The sequence below is a fragment of the Cannabis sativa genome, chromosome 5, assembly GCF_029168945.1.
Source record: "Cannabis sativa cultivar Pink pepper isolate KNU-18-1 chromosome 5, ASM2916894v1, whole genome shotgun sequence".
NCBI lineage: Eukaryota > Viridiplantae > Streptophyta > Magnoliopsida > Rosales > Cannabaceae > Cannabis > Cannabis sativa.
In genome coordinates this window covers 864,917-881,494 of record NC_083605.1, presented here as the reverse complement: position 1 = coordinate 881,494, position 16,578 = coordinate 864,917, and the positions used below count along the sequence as shown (strand labels likewise).

The 16,578-nt window shown below is 33.0% G+C and overlaps 1 protein-coding gene across 1 annotated transcript; it reads right to left on the bottom strand.

The window, feature by feature from the left end:
• Positions 1-11,128: 11,128 nt before the first annotated feature.
• Positions 11,129-15,160, bottom strand: LOC115716206 (two-component response regulator-like APRR3). Its single transcript, XM_030644948.2, has 8 exons — positions 14,467-15,160; positions 13,905-14,066; positions 13,681-13,811; positions 13,438-13,587; positions 13,020-13,188; positions 12,597-12,939; positions 11,684-12,470; positions 11,129-11,602 (listed from the first exon to the last, which is right to left on the bottom strand). The coding sequence occupies exons 1-8, from the start codon at positions 14,780-14,782 to the stop codon at positions 11,489-11,491; spliced, it is 2,172 nt and encodes a 723-aa protein (XP_030500808.2). The 5' UTR covers positions 14,783-15,160; the 3' UTR covers positions 11,129-11,488.
• Positions 15,161-16,578: the final 1,418 nt, after the last annotated feature.

The following is a 16,578-nucleotide window of genomic DNA, read 5'->3' as shown; positions in this document are numbered from 1 at the left end:
GATTTTTAACAAAGTTTAGAAATAATGCAATACGAAATACGTAACAGTACAACACATGTTCATGCCACAAATTAAAAATATTTTACACCATAAATATAAATAACATAATAGTCCAGCGCATCACAATACTAATAAACTAAAAATTTATGTTAAACCTCGGTAGGTGCAAGTGCTTCTGTTGTGTCCCGTGGCACCGCACTTGCTACATTTTCGTGATTTTATAATCCTTTCACCATTACAAGCAGTTCGGTTGTTCTTAATTCTTCCAACCTTTTGCTTCTTGGGTCGCCCTACTGGTTGCTTCTCAACAGGCACTCCAACTGTCATGTTCTTTATGTCATCAGGTAATTCCCAATCATCCTCGTCACCAACTGGCATAATTGTTCCTTCGTATGTTCTCCTCCAATATTCGGTTGTGTAATATGGCGAGCATAGTGTGTACACGCTAATACTTCGCTCCTGAGATGCAGCACATGCATGAGGACAAGGAAACTTCATGCACTGGAACAAGCCGCAAGTGCAACTCTTTTCCTGCAAGTCCACTACGCCACCGGTGAGAACTGTTCTTCCAGGGTGAACCTGCAACGTGTAAGGCCCGCATGAGTCAACGTTCAAAAACTGACCTTTTTCAAAATGCAATGCCAAGTCCTCCTCCATTTCTGGTGCTAGGGGTTTCGTCCACTTGTCAGCTTTTTCTTTTCGTGAAGCAAACCACTTCTGGACTTTGGACCTCAGGAATGCTACAGCAGCAGTGATCGGGAAGCCTCTTGCATCCTTAGTTGTGTTGTTGAAGCTCTCAGCCCAGTTGCTCGTCATTACATTGTAACGTACCCCTGGAAAGTACGACCGAACCCATTTTTCAAATCCGATTTCCTCAAGATATTTTGCAACCGCTGGATTCATGGCCCGAATGTTCTCAAATTCTCTGTGAAACTCTGATCTTGAATACGTGTACGCACACGTGTAAATGTGATTCGTGAAGACGTCAGTCTTGAACTTGTGGTTCACGTTCATAATAATGTGGTGGTAGCATGCACCGTGGTGTGCATCAGGGAACACGATATCCAAAGCACGAACAATACTTTGATGCCTATCCGAAACAAAAGCTAAGTTCTCAACATCACCAATCGTTTCTTTCAATTTTCTCATAAAATAGGTCCAGGAATTGTGGTTTTCACTGTCAACTATAGCAAAAGCTATCGGAAAGATATGACTCCCTGCATCCAAAGCCACTGCACACAACATTTGCCCACCATACCTAGTCTTCAAGAAAGACCCATCAACGCATATAACAGGTCGACAAAACTTAAACCCCCGAATAGAAGGACCCAGAGAGAAGAAACAATACTTGAAGCGACCATCTTCTACCACAAAATCCGTGATGGTACCTGGATTCCGCAACTGTAGCATGTGCAAGTAACTAGGTAATAAAGAGTACGAATCTTCAGGTGTACCCCGAGTCAGGTGTATTGCCTTCTCTCTGCACCTCCATGCCTTTTCGTAACTCATTTGGATCCCGTAATCCTTGTGCATACTTTTTCTTATATCAGAGGGCAACTGATCCGAGCCGTCAGTTGTGAACTTATCCTTAATTAGATGGGCAACTATTACAGGTGATGCTTGACGGTTATCTTTTCCTCGAAGATCAAGGGAACATGTATGTACATTATGAAATGTACTCACCTCAAACATGTTAGAAAGTACGTTCTTCTTCGCTCTTAATCTCCACCCACAATCTGTATCCTTACATGTGACGTACCAAATATCAGTACCGGACTTCCTAACGTAGTAGTCAAACCCTTTCTTCATTGCATACAGGCCAACAACCATCTTTAAATGCTCTTTGTCTCTAAAAAACTTTCCCACATGTAACTCCCCGCCTGGTGTGCCACCCGTAGATATATAATGACTATGATCCTCGATGTCTTCTCTTGTATACATTTTCTCCTTGAATTTACCGTAACTTGTCGAAGAAGAAAATGGATCGCTCCATCCAGTCACATTGGTACCTCGAGCATCAGTAGGACCACTAACATCATTGGTCTCTCTACCATTATTAGGACCTGTACTGTCAGTAGTTCCTCTAGCATGACTGGTTTCGCCTGGACGACTACTACTAGTACCAGGTGTTTGGCAATTTTCTCTACGGGGCATTCTTTTATGTGTCGGTGGCCTCGGTGGCCTCGGTGGTATTTGGTACGATAGTGGAGTCAAGTTCAAAGGTACAGCAACAGGGGCCTCTGTACCTTCGTCGTCTCTTACGCCATCATTGCCCTCAACATAATATTCAGGGTCTGGACCATCACAAAAACCATCAATGAAGGGCATTTGTGCTACAATATCAGCACTCGGCATCATAGTGTTTAATTCAGGTAATACATCCGCAACCAACACCTCTGGATTTGTTTCTGGAACAAAACTCCCAACCTCGCTACGATTATCCTTAACAGAACTTGGTGTGGGACTAGGATCAACCCAAACATTCTTCTTTAACAAAGTCACAAACAAAGGAATAAATTCATCTGGCTTCTTCGCAAGTGTAGATAAAAAGTACCTTGCACGCTTATCATTTCGAATAACTTCAGGAGGATACTCATAGCCTTTCCTGTACTTGTAATTTACTTCCAATTTCAAGTCATACTCCGCTTTGTCAACATCCAGTTCTTCGTACAAAACATCAACCAAACTTGAGTAGCTTAGGTTCGGATCAATGTCAATTGTCAAAGCGGCACTCCCTTTATAAATCCAATCTCTACCATCAAGCTCCCAAACACCATTATACATAACACACGCATTAACAGTTGAATCTGTCACAAACATTTAAAAAAACACAGTTATAATTTACAACAAAAATCTCACCGAAAAAAATCTTAATTAATCATTAATAACAAAACAATAATAATAAAATATAATTAATAATTATTACTAAAACCATAAAAAATATAACAATAATTAATAAAACAATAATTAATAATAATTCATAATATAAAACAATTATTATTTAAAATAATAATTAATAATAAAAAATAATTATTAATTGATAATAAAATAATAATTATTAATAAAAGAAAAATTAATAACACAAATATTAATAAATCACTACAAAATAAATTAAGCATACAATAATAAACAATAAATAATCATAATTAATTAAATAAAAAAATAAAAAAAAGTTGCAGTAGGGTCCGATTGGTCCGACCATCGGACCCCATGGAGGTGCATCGGACCATCCTTTAAAAAAATAAAAAAAATTCAAAAAAAATCCAAAAACCACTCGGGTCCGATGTCGGACCCATATGGAGAGCATCTACTCTGTGGTCAAAAAAATTAAAAAATCAAATTTCCCATAAAAAAAATAAAAAAAAAACCAAAAGGGTCGGACCATCGGACCCACATGGTCCGACCATCGGACCCATCGGACCCACATAGCAAGCATCGGACTCAGGTCCAAAAAATACAAAAAAAATAAAAAAAAACCAATAGGGTCGGACCATCGGACCCACATGGTCCGACCATCGGACCCATCGGGCCCACAAAAAGAGCATCGGACCCGTGTCCAAAAAAAATAAAAAAAATAAAAAAAAAATACCAAAAGGGTCGGACCATCGGACCCACATGGTCCGACCATCGGACCCATCGGGCCCACATAAAGAGCATCGGACCCAGGTCCAAAAAATAAAAAAAAATTAAAAAAATACAGAACGGGTCAGACCATCGGACCCACATGGTCCGACCATCGGACCCATCGGGCCGTCTTCCCTGCCATCAAATTTTTCAGCCCATCGGACCCCCATCGGGCCAGCATCGGGCCCGACGAAAAAAATGCAGAAAACCAGAACAAATCCAGATTTCACAGGCAGCAAACTTTATCAGAAAAAACAGCCAAATAACAGCAACAATCTACAGATCAAGCATCAAAATAACATTCTAAACTAAATATAACAACAACAAACAAGATTGTTCAAACAAAAAAAAAATTACCCATAAGTTAGTGTATGCTCGTCCAAAAATGAGAGAAATTATGTGGTGAGCTTGTGGTGAGCCTTCTGCAGTGTGGTGCTAGTGTAGTGAGGATGAGAATAGAGGAGCAAAAATTGACTCCCTTTGTGTAGCTTCGGGCAGGTTAGAGAAAAGAAGAGAGAGGGAAAGAGAGAAGAAGTGATAGGGGGTGAAGGAAAAAAGAGAGGGTATTTTGGGCATAATAGAAAAAATGGTCATATATTTAAAATATGGGGTATTATGAGTTTTGAGGACAAATTTTAATTAAATGCAAGCATACAAATTCAAATTAATTACTAAGTATTTGTTTGATGTTACTATTCAAACAAAGAACTTATGTTATTCTTTCTTACTCAATTCATGACTACAAAACTATACCAAATATATTTATAGTGCCTTCTAGATTAAGGAATTTTGCTCTCTAACACTATGTTTTGTAGAAAGGAAAGAAGAGTGGAAGGAGAGCGTGTAACGTCCCCGCTTCAAGCCTCCATCGGGTCCTTACACCCACGGAATGAATGGCTCTTATACACGAGTACGTCACTCTGGCTGCTTCATGGACTGATGACTGACCCTACAGACCAACATGAGTGTTTTCAGCGTGCTTTGTCCTCACTTGCACGCATCCTGGGAAAACTTCCCAGGAGGTCACCCATCCTTGAAATTGCTCCAGGCCAAGCACGCTTAACTATGGAGTTCTTTCGAGATGGGCTACCGAAAAACAAGATGCACCTTCTTGATATAGGTAGTACCAATCAATCCATTTAAGCTCTCTACAACTGTGTAGTCCCATACCTACACAGTCTCAGAATCATCCCAGTTGACCTTCCCCAGGCGGTGTGGGATTGCACAGCTTACCCGGTATATCCCCTTACGGATCACGGGACTACTGACTGTCACAATCACCCCCCCTTACGGGGTCCGACGTCCTCGTCGACCACACTTCCGGCTGGGTCAAGGCTCTGATACCATTTGTAACGTCCCCGCTTCAAGCCTCCATTGGGTCCTTACACCCACGGAATGAATGGCTCTTATACACGAGTACGTCACTCTGGCTACTTCATGGACTGATGACTGACCCTACAGACCAACACGAGTGTTTTCAGCGTGCTTTGTCCTCACTCGTACGCATCCTGTGAAAACTTCCCAGGAGGTCACCCATCCTTGAAATTGCTCCAGGCCAAGCACGCTTAACTATGGAGTTCTTTCGAGATGGGCTACCGAAAAACAAGATGCACCTTGTTGATATAGGTAGTACCAATCAATCCATTTAAGCTCTCTACAACTGTGTAGTCCCATACCTACACAGTCTCAGAATCATCCCAGTTGACCTTCCCCAGGCGGTGTGGGATTGCACAGCTTACCCGGTATATCCCCTTACGGATCACGGGACTACTGACTGTCACAGAGCGATGGAGGAAAAGAAATGGAGGCAGGGCCGGTCCTGAGAGTAGGCGAGCTAAGCGTGTGTTTCGGGCCCCCAAACGCTCAGGACCTCAAAATATTTAATGTGTAGCTATAAATGATTGCATATTACAACTCTTACGACTTTTTAAAAGTTTTACCATTACTATAAATGATTGCATATTGAAACTCTTACGACTTTTTAAAAGTTTTACCATTACAATAAGCATTAAAATTATTATTTTGATAATATTTTTTTTTTATTTAAGCGTTTATATATTACAATGTATAAATTGAGACTCGAACTCAGAACTTTCAACACACACGCACCTTCTTATGGCTACTTGAACTAACCTCAAATAATTTATTTTGATAGGATTCCAAAATTTCATTTTTCCTTAGATCTTATATATCTTTGGACCGGCCCTCGAGAATATGTGAAATCTTTTATTTGGCAAAAGGTAAGAGAAATGGAGGAAGACTTCTTCATCCAAATTAAAATTTTCAATCTCTTAAAACAAAAATATTTTTTAAAAAAAGACAAATATATATAATATCATATTTATCCTTAAAAAAACAATAAATAATTATGTTAGTAATGATAAAATTTAGTAATTAATCGACATTTTCCATTTCTAATACCAAACAATATATAAGAAAGACATAAAAAAGAGTTACTTTCCTCATCGTTCATACTAATTCATTTCCTTCCTTCCTACCCTCCATTCTTGTAACCAAACATATCCTAATTCTCATTAATTATAGTTTCTTATTGCATATAATCCAAGAGTGGAGTAATGGAGCCAAAGAGCAATGGTACCAAAGAATTGAACACATGGCAAACATGTAGGGACAACCCCATCATTCATTGGGGTCCATTGGTATCACATATGCTATGATATGATTATTATGATATACATATTTATATATATACAACATCAATGAATATATATACATTTTCCCACTCTTTGCAGCCATACAACAGGCTTTAAATGATTCAATTTTTCTTCTTTCTTTTAAAGCATTTGAATTTATTTAATTCATTTAGTTGAGTGTATGCAGAAGATAACACTCTTAGCTAACACTTTTAAAATAATTGAAGTGGAAAAGTATTATTTTTCTTTAAAGGGTCATATGATCATTATCATCATGTATATATAGTGGTAATTTCCTTTGGTATATATGAATTAAGTTACTATAAGACAAATGAGTAATGATTGAAAATATGTACACATGTAATTATATATACATATAATGAGTTTCTTCAATGAAAAAGAGTTAAAAAGTGAGATGAAGACATGGAGAATCTGCTGCAGAAACTAACTTTAATTATTAATTTGGGAAAACTCATTGGAGTCTTATGTTTAGATTGTTGTAGTTGTTACTTTTAAGTTAAGTAAAGAAAATGTATGGTGAAAGATTATTAGATGAGATGAGCCTTCAAATCTCAGCCATTGGATTAGAATACTAAGAAAGAAAAACAAAATGAAGTGTTTTGACAATTTTAATTTAGTGGGTCACTAACAACTACATGACCCTACCACCAAGTTGTTTGAAATTTTCAAGAGAAGAACATTACAATCTTCCAACAAAGAAAAGAAAAGCAAGAGCTTTTGAAATTAGAAAGAGAGTTATTTCTCTTTTTCTCTTATTATTATTATTGAATTTAGCCCTTGAATTAGGAGAGTTAACCCTTTTTTTATTTTATTTTTTCTTGGTTGTTAAATTAAATGGTAAGGGACATAAAAACATGCCCTTTATAATGAATTTGATTACAATGGGAAAGGAAACATCATTGGCTTGGCTTTTTCTTTGCTTTGCTTTGTGTTTTTAGAGATAAAAACATGTGGTGATGGGGCTAATGAAAGCAGCCTCTTAATTGGTTCCACTTCCACTATATATATCATATTCATCACATATATAAATATATTATATATGAATTTATGAATGAAAGCCAATTCACTAACAAGAAGAGTTTGTGATTTAATTTTTAACATGAATAATTGGAACACTTTCGTGTACAAGTCTTTCACGTACATTTTCTTGAGGTGGGTTTGGTTTCAGGCCTAAATTTCTCAAGTTGATATTGAGTCTTTTTCCTTTTGATATCGTTTTGTCATTGAGAAGAAAAACTGAATTGTTTTTCATTCTAATTGAAGTCACATCTCGAGTCACGTGACAATATGAGATTGGTCAGCATCCTCGAGATATTTAACAATGTTCAGGGGAAGAAGGGGAAGAATTAATGATTTAAATACTTTTTTTTCACTCTTATTTTAGGGCAACTTGCTACAACTTTTTTTTTTCTTTCCAAATATGTAGGTTTTCAACATCCATTTATGACCACACATTAATACATGATGCCCATATTCATTCAATCAATATAAAATCAAGATATGTGTATCCAATATATACATTCCAAATATTGCAAATAGTGATGGGACACTGTATTTTAAAACTATGTATGTATGTAACATTATAATTTCACAATAAAGAGAAAAATCAAAACTTTCAATTTCTCCTAAGTCAAATCATAGCAGCTATTGATTTGAATGCTCAAATTTTTGAAACCAAATACTAGTTACACTCTATTAAGAACTACAAAGAAGTAAAAATGGAGACCCAAACATTATTTCTTTTTTTTTTTTCAAGAAGTAAAGGACCACAAAACTCAAATACTATTTACACTTCATAAAAATGAAATAAAGTTATGTTAAGTAAATGATATATATAATAAATTTTTGAAATATACTCTTGTGTTTTAGTAAAAATATTACTTTTAAATTTAGTTGTAAGTATCTAATCACTAAACACTTAAGTGATAGGTTTTTCAGTTAGTAATTGTCCAGCTCATTCATTCATTAGCCATATAAAAGTGGATTTTTTTATTCACTCTTTAACTAAGAAAATAGAGAGAAGGAGAGATGTACAAACTTGTGTTTTTGATCATCATGAGTCTCATGTGAGATTTTTATTGTGTAATGAAGCCATTGCTTCTTAGTGTGTTTAATCAGTCTGGTTAGTTCTTTTAATCACTAAAGTGAAAATAATTCTCTCAAAGTTGTGTTCAATTCAGAGTAATTCAATATAAGTTCTTATACTTTCATTGTCAATTCATTTTATTGATTTAGTTTAATGTCACTCTTTTAGAATATCGAGATGATCTCAGATTATAACAATTGGTGTCAGAGCCACGATGAATGAACTCTGAGAATTCAAGAACTTGATATAGAATTCAAGAACTCAATTAAAGAATGTCATCGACAAAGTTCAAGGTGGACAAGTTTTCGGGGACTAATGATTTTAGTCTATGGAGAATCAAAATGAAAGTTTTTCTAGTTCGTCAAGGAATAACATAGCAATCGATGAAGAACTCGTGAAGGAATTAAAAGATTAGAATGAAATGAGAGAAGCGGAATCAAAAGTTCACAGTGTTATATTATTGAGTCTTGGTGATGAGGTTCTTCGAGAGGTTTCAGATGAAGAATCTGCTCTAGGCCTATGAAAAAAGTTAGCATCGATTTATTTTAAAAAATCATTGACTAACAAATTGTATCTTGATACAAAGTTATGCGCTTTGAGAATAGATGATACTAAAGAATAGAAAAAATATTTAGATGACTTTAAAAAAAACAATTTTGGATCTTAATAATATTGGTGTACTTGTTATTTCAAGTCAATAATCAGGTGAGGAATTGATTCTTGACTTAGGGTGTTCCTTTCATATGATACCTCATAAACACATTTTCAGTAGTTGTTGATTTTTATGGTCCAAATCAAAGAAGAAAGCAGTTGCAGATTTAGAAAAATATTTTAGATTCTTATAATCTGAATCATAAGACCCAAGATCTTAATAAATTTATATGCATTAAATTTATACTTCAAGATGAAATCATTATACATGTTGATAAACTATTAGGGTATCCTTAATTTTTTTTCGTTATTTAATTTGACAAGAACTCAAACCACAGGTCTTCTAGATCAATCTCAACACTCAGAACGAGTGTGGGCTCATATGATTAATTACAGGATGATTATTTATATCACAGTGTGTACTCAACTCATGAGACATTATGATGGTAGAGAGAAAGGGACTCACACGAGTAGGGGAGAGAAAGAGAATGATTGGTGGTCATTTTGTTTTTAGAAAATAATTGATCGATCCTTTTAAGTCAAATGTGTATATATATAGTTTTTATTTAACCCAATAAAATAAAGATAAATAAATCATTTATTCAAATTTAAATAAATAACTTATCCTAACTAATTATTTAATCATTTAATAATAAATATTTTATCCTATAATATTTTTAATTAAATAGTTACTTATTTAAAATTATTTATATGATAAAATAATCGAAACAAATCATACCGTCTTTCAAACTGTATGAATGTACAGTCATAAGCATGTGACATTATTTTAATGACCGAAATTGATTTTTCATTCTTTTTTCTTAAAAAATATTTATAATTTATTCTCAATATATAATAAATGATTAATTCTAATCATTATCTTATTTAATTTTAGATTAAATAAATATTATTTTCTACTAAAATAACATATTATCTCTCATAATATTATTTAACTAATAAATAATATTATATTCAATTAATACATAGTTTTAATAAATAAAACTAAATAATTAAATTAATTAATTATTTAATTCATAATTAAATAATCATTTTCAAAATAATAAGAATAATTTTCAAACAAAATTAATTCTTTCTCAAAATAATCAATCCTCATATTAAACTACCTCATTTATAATGTGGTATAGAGGTAATCAGGAGTACAAACCTATATTTCTAAGCTCCAATAAACTCAAGATTACTAGATCTCATAAATATAGAATTTTTCTCTTAGACAATATAGAATTATATTTATAGAATTATTCTTTATAGTCCATTCATATAATCTATACAGGTAGTTTGTCCTCCCGTTTATTAGTTCATAATTAAAGCTAGTCAAAATTATTATTTTATCCTTTTAATTATCTCTTAAATTGATTCACTCACAAAATTAACACTTTAAGAAAACTAATATTTAATCTTTTTGGAAAACTTAAATTCCACTTGTTGTATAGCATGTTCTCATGCCATCCTTGTTAATGTTATATAATTGTTGGGCCCATTTCTTCCACCTTGTTGGGTGCAGTTTTATTTTTAGACACTTTCTCAAAAAATCTCATACTAATAGAGTTGGTAGAACACTTATATCTAAAGTAACTCTTACATATTCTTTCGATGTGGGACTTGAGTTGATACCCCAACAATAATCTATTCTGACATTAAAAAAAATTGAAATGATTCATTAGTTTTAGTTTTCTTTTTTCCAAAAAAATTTAATGATTCATCAAATTTAGAAAAGAATAGAAGAGTTATAGTTAATTAACTAATTTGTGGCAACATTGTACACCATTATTGAGTGGTGCAAGTATAATTATTGAGTAAAGAGCATTAAAGTTAGAGCCAAAAAGATACAATCAATTATGATGTGATAGCCAACCAATTGGTGTTACACAAAAAGGTTAATGGTAGTCAATTTATATTATGGTTTTTGTTCTTTTCAGCTCTAACAAATTTCAATGGCACACCTTCATAGCATAACCACACTTATCTTTATTTCAAAAAGTATTTTGTAAAGAACAAACCCTTTATTGAAACTTGTCAAATCAATACTCAATACCACTTTGTGTATTTATACAAATACAAAAATTGTAAGAACTACTAAAAAAAATGAAGTCTTTCATATATAGTAGTATACAAGCTGGTGATTGGTAATGATGGTGTTACTATGGATACAAATCACAATACTAAAAGAGTGTATATACCAATATAAACCTATGAGATTGTTAATCAACAAAATTCACAGCTACCCAAAAAGAAAAAAAGAATTGAGTAGAAATTACAAAGCTATACATAAACCACACTAAGTGATTTTCTCTTGTGCTTATGGCCCCCAAAGTTCACTCTCATACTACAACAAAAGAAGTAAAAGATTTCGAAATAAACTACTATTGATCATCATTATGAGTGTTTTCTTCAATCATTAATGTTATTCAAAGCTCTAAATAGTTATTAACTCCTAAGAATTTCCTTCGGTTTCTGCTATCGAAGGATCTGTTTGCGCTTGGCGAACAAACTGTCCCTTGACTCGGGGACGTTGCTCAGCGAGTTTCTTTCTGCTCTCGTAACGGACCTGGAATAGACATGAATTCGTTAGAAAAATGAAGAACACTTAAAAAAAGTAATGAAATTGAGAATGGTAATAATGTTATACCTTCTTTTCAAAGCATCTATCTTTCCTCTTCATTCGAAATTTTGTAAGAGCTGCTTCTCTTTGAATGGCTCGGTGAGAATTCCCGCTGTTATTAAAGTAACTTTCATCATTCTTGTTCTCGGAAACAGTTCTAATCATGGCAGTCTGATCAACATTGCTATTACTTCCACAAGCACTTCCATACCCAATACTATTAAGATGACTTGCATTTCCATTACACAAACTACTACTAGCGCTTTGATCGGTTGTAGGAGAGATACGCCCACGATCTTCGAAAAAATCCAATTTATGTTCTTGATTTAGCAAGGATTGATCTTTGGCGATGCTGTTGTTTCGACAAAGGCCATTTGACTGCTCAGATTTGTTCTTTTCAGGAGTCGTTTGGTAAAACGCATTGATTAGCAATGAAGATTCTTGTTGGGCAACCGAGCTTGGACTGATCCCGGAGGAAGAACCTGATTGTGAACAGAACCCTGAAGGTACTACTACAGAACCATAGCCTGCCACTGGATTATTAACCCTTACACCTTTCACAGGAATCGGTAGAGGAAATAATCTCGGTTGAGGGGAATGAGTTGCAACTTCAGAATGGTTAGATTGACCTGTAGCCAATGTAATATGACTTTTCGGTGAGCTTTTTGAGGGACCAGGGGGGGTATCAGAGTTAAAACTAAGTCCAGCAGCAAAACCGAACATATGCTTTTCGGTGTTTGATCCGCTTTCTTTATCTTGATCGCATACACCGGCTGATGTAGGGTTTGTGGGCTGCAACGGTTTATTGATGTATCTGCATGAATAATCACCGAAATGTAGCAAATACAAGTTAAGAAAGATAATCCAATTGATGAAACTTTCCATATCATCATGACATATCTCACTGGTCAAAAAGTGAGATGATCGAAATAGAACTCACCGTGTAAAGGCCGAACCATTAGAATGACCAAGGTTGTGCCTCTTCTCAACCATATGGCTCTCAAAGTCACCAGAACTTGATCTCAAGGTAAGATCCAATTTCGGACCAGAATCAAACTTGCTAGTTCCATTACTAGATGAACAATTTTGATAATTGCAATTTTGATTTTCATCGAAAGCTCCATTCAAATCAATGGTGCCTCTAGAATGATTGAACAGGAATTTATTGTTCTCACAAGCCTCACTAGACATAATAGCATCCCTCCTACTAATACTTTCTGGCTTGGAACACTTGCCTGGTGAAATTTCGGTTTCACCATCCTGATAGATTCCCATCATTGAACCTATTTCGATTGTGACACCGTTAGATTCTTGAACACTGATTCAAGAATAATACTTAAAAAAAAGTTGTAATATTATTCACCTCTTGCATCATTTCCATGCATGAATCTCTGTCCTGTATTGATGTGCCCTTCACTCTTCTGTGTTCTCGAGTCACTTGGAAAAGACTCGCCCCGTGTTGGCTGTGAGCATTCCTGCATCTGATCGACGTGGACATTCTCAACCTCCATTTCTGGCCTTGTACAAGAGCTCTGCAGGAGACAGCAAACATGCAGTCTCTATATGAAACCTAGACTGGAAGGAAATTCCTTTTTTAAGAATTAATACTAACATATTCCTCGGCGAAGAACATACTCTATATCGCTTATGACCAGTCTAAATTTATTCTAAACTAAAACCGTTCATTAATATCTTCAACATTGAGATACTAGCAATTACATTTCTGTCAAACAATAAAGGTTACAAATTCTTTGGAGGCTCATACAGAAAATATGAGATACCTGAGAATCGCTCCCTTTATCGATGTTTTCTTCATTTCTTTGAATGGAAGGAATATAGCCATTGGATTGATTGGTTGCAGGGTCATTTTCAGAAGTGGCTTCACCCTTATTTTGTGCAACACCTTCATATCGAAGACCATTTCTCGAGGCCTAATAGAATCACGAAACAAACAAAATTAGAACATTGTAAGAACAAGACAATAATATTCGATACAACACGAAATCTTAAAAGCCTGTGCTTACAGATTTTCTTCTCCAAACATGTTGCCATAGATTACTCAGTTCATTCCTTCTAATAGGCTTAACAAGATAATCAGCAGCACCTCTCATCATGCATCTGTAAACTATACCGATCGAATCTTGTGAAGACATCACTGCAAAGATCCACAAAATACATAAGTACATGAAAATCGAAAAACACTAAACACTTAACAAATACATCATTTTTCCATATTTGAAAAACATACTTATAACAGGAATGTTTTTGCAAACATCATGTTCCATGATTAAGGTAAGTAACCGAAAACCGGATACTGATGGAAGATCCACTTCTGTCAATATAAGATCTATGTTATGGGGTCTTCCTTTCAGTAATTCCCATGCTTTTAAGCCATCAGCCACAGCAGCAACTGCCCAAACCAAAGAAAACATTTTCAGTTACTAATCATAATAAACAGCATAAACATAAGGAAGCTAAGCCATTAGAAAACAACCCCCTCAATTCACTTGGGCTTTGTTTGGATCTCAGATTCTAAATTTGATTCACATATTCTTGTTTCATTTTTTTAAAACCCTAAAATCTGAGTTCTAAATAGAGTAAAAGTCAAACCATATCCTTCCTTCAATTGGTTTTTTTTTTTCCAATTTACAACAAACATTAAAGCAACAAAAACATGAAATTTCACCCCAATTACATAAACTTGACCAAAAACACAAAATTGGAAGAAACCCCATTTCAATTTTGCAAACCCCCTAAAAAAAACATAAAAGCAAAATCAAATTAAAAGAAACACAATACAACATACATACCTCTATAGCTACATTTTCTGAGAAGAGCAGTAATAATCTGCCTTGTTGAATCATCAGCTTCAACCAACAAAACCCTCATCATCATTCTGGGCAAAAATCTTTCCCAGGTAGTAATAGCTCCACTTGAGCTACACCCATCTTTCATCTTAATCTCCACAACTTCATCATCATCACCATCATCACAATCATCACCACAATCATTATCAATTTTATTATTATTCTCCATTTCTTCCATCTTCTTCTTCCTCCTTTTCTCAACTTCACTATCTCCTTTCACTGCCCAATCCTCACTACTACTCAAAACAGCCTCCCCCATCTTCAAATTCTCTCTCTAAATCTGTAAAAATCCAGTCTTTTTTCTTCCTAAACCGAAAAAATCCAGTCTTGAATTGTTGATAAGCTGGGAAAAGCTTGAGGAAGAAAGCTCAGAAAAAAAACTTAGAGTTGTGGGAGTTGTAAATAGAAAACTATATTTGGTAGATATTTTTATGCAGTACCTCGCTTTTCAATTTGAGGTGTGAGATGTCTCAATTCAATTTGAGCTGTTAGATTGGATTCTAATTGTGAAAAAGTTAAATCCCATGGATCATAATTGTGCAAAGGTAAAGTTTTTAAGAAAATAGGTAACCGATTCAATTGTTTGAAGTGATGTACTTATTTTCTTTAGGAAAATGCTAAAAATATATACCAATAGTGTTTGGTTGGTACCACTCAAAATATTATATCATTATATTTTGATTAAATGATATCATTGTTGGTGTAATGTAATTAAAGTAGAAAAATTTACCTAGTAAATTAAAATTTTAAAATATATATATATATATATATAAAAATATGTTAATACCAAATTTTTTTTTGTTTTTGAAATTTTTATTTATAAAAATACTTTTTTAATAAAAATAATTTTATAATTTATTTATAGTTGTCATGAGATTATTTTTCTAATTATTTTTTGTTTTTTTATAATTTATTTATGGTTTTTATAGTGAGTATGAGGTTGATATCTCATTATTTTTTAATAATTTTTTTTACCTTTTATTGAGTAAAGTATATTTTTATATTTTTAAAATTTTACAAGTATATTTGTATAATTTAAAATTTTAGACCATAAAATTGTAATAAAACATGAGGAAAAAAATATTTTTAAAATTTTCTATAAAAGTATCGAATTTTACATGATTTAGTATAATAATTTTTATTAAATATTACTAATCGTATATAATTTAATATAATAATTTTTATTAAATACCACTTACCAATTTTAAAACTTCAACTCTTTAATTTTCTTATATATAATATAAATAGCATTAATATATTTTTGAGCAAGTTATTATATCTTTCTTCATCCTATAATTATATATGGATATGAGTGTTGTTGTATGTCAATTAAAAATGACATAAAAAAAGTGTATACCTTAGGAGAAAAATATATTCATTTCGATATCTTTATAATAAATATTATTTTGAACCTTATATTTTATAAAAATTATTTAATTATTTTCGTTATGATAATTTTAATTTTGTATTTTTTAAAATAGTACTCCAAGCAAATTTTTTATTTAATAAAAACTTAATAATAATTGAACCTCGAGATTTTAAGACTAAATTGGTTAGATTTTTTGTATCTATTCATGTTGAAAATTGGTTTTAAGTTGATTTTATTAAAAAAATGATAAAAATCAAGCTCGGGATATTATTTTGTATTATTTTTAAAAAATATAAAATCTAATTTATTATTTAATTAATTAGAGAGTACAATCAGTAATTTTTCTAAAATATAAAGTTTAAAATAATATTTATTAATATTTGTATGATTATATATATTTGTTAAAAATTATGGTTATTCTTTTAAATATTTTCTAACATAATTATATTATGATTTGCTGGTTTCTATAATTACTTTAATATATAAATATAGATATTAGAGAAAATTGCATTAATTACTTTTGTTAAACTATCAAAAAAATTATTTTACTAATGAATAAATACTAAAATTTTACTTTTTCAAATTAAATTATGAAACATTACTTTTCTTGTACTTTAGTACCAATTGTTAAATTTTACTCTTTTGATTAGTTAATATTAATCAACATATTATTTTTCCTTTTCATA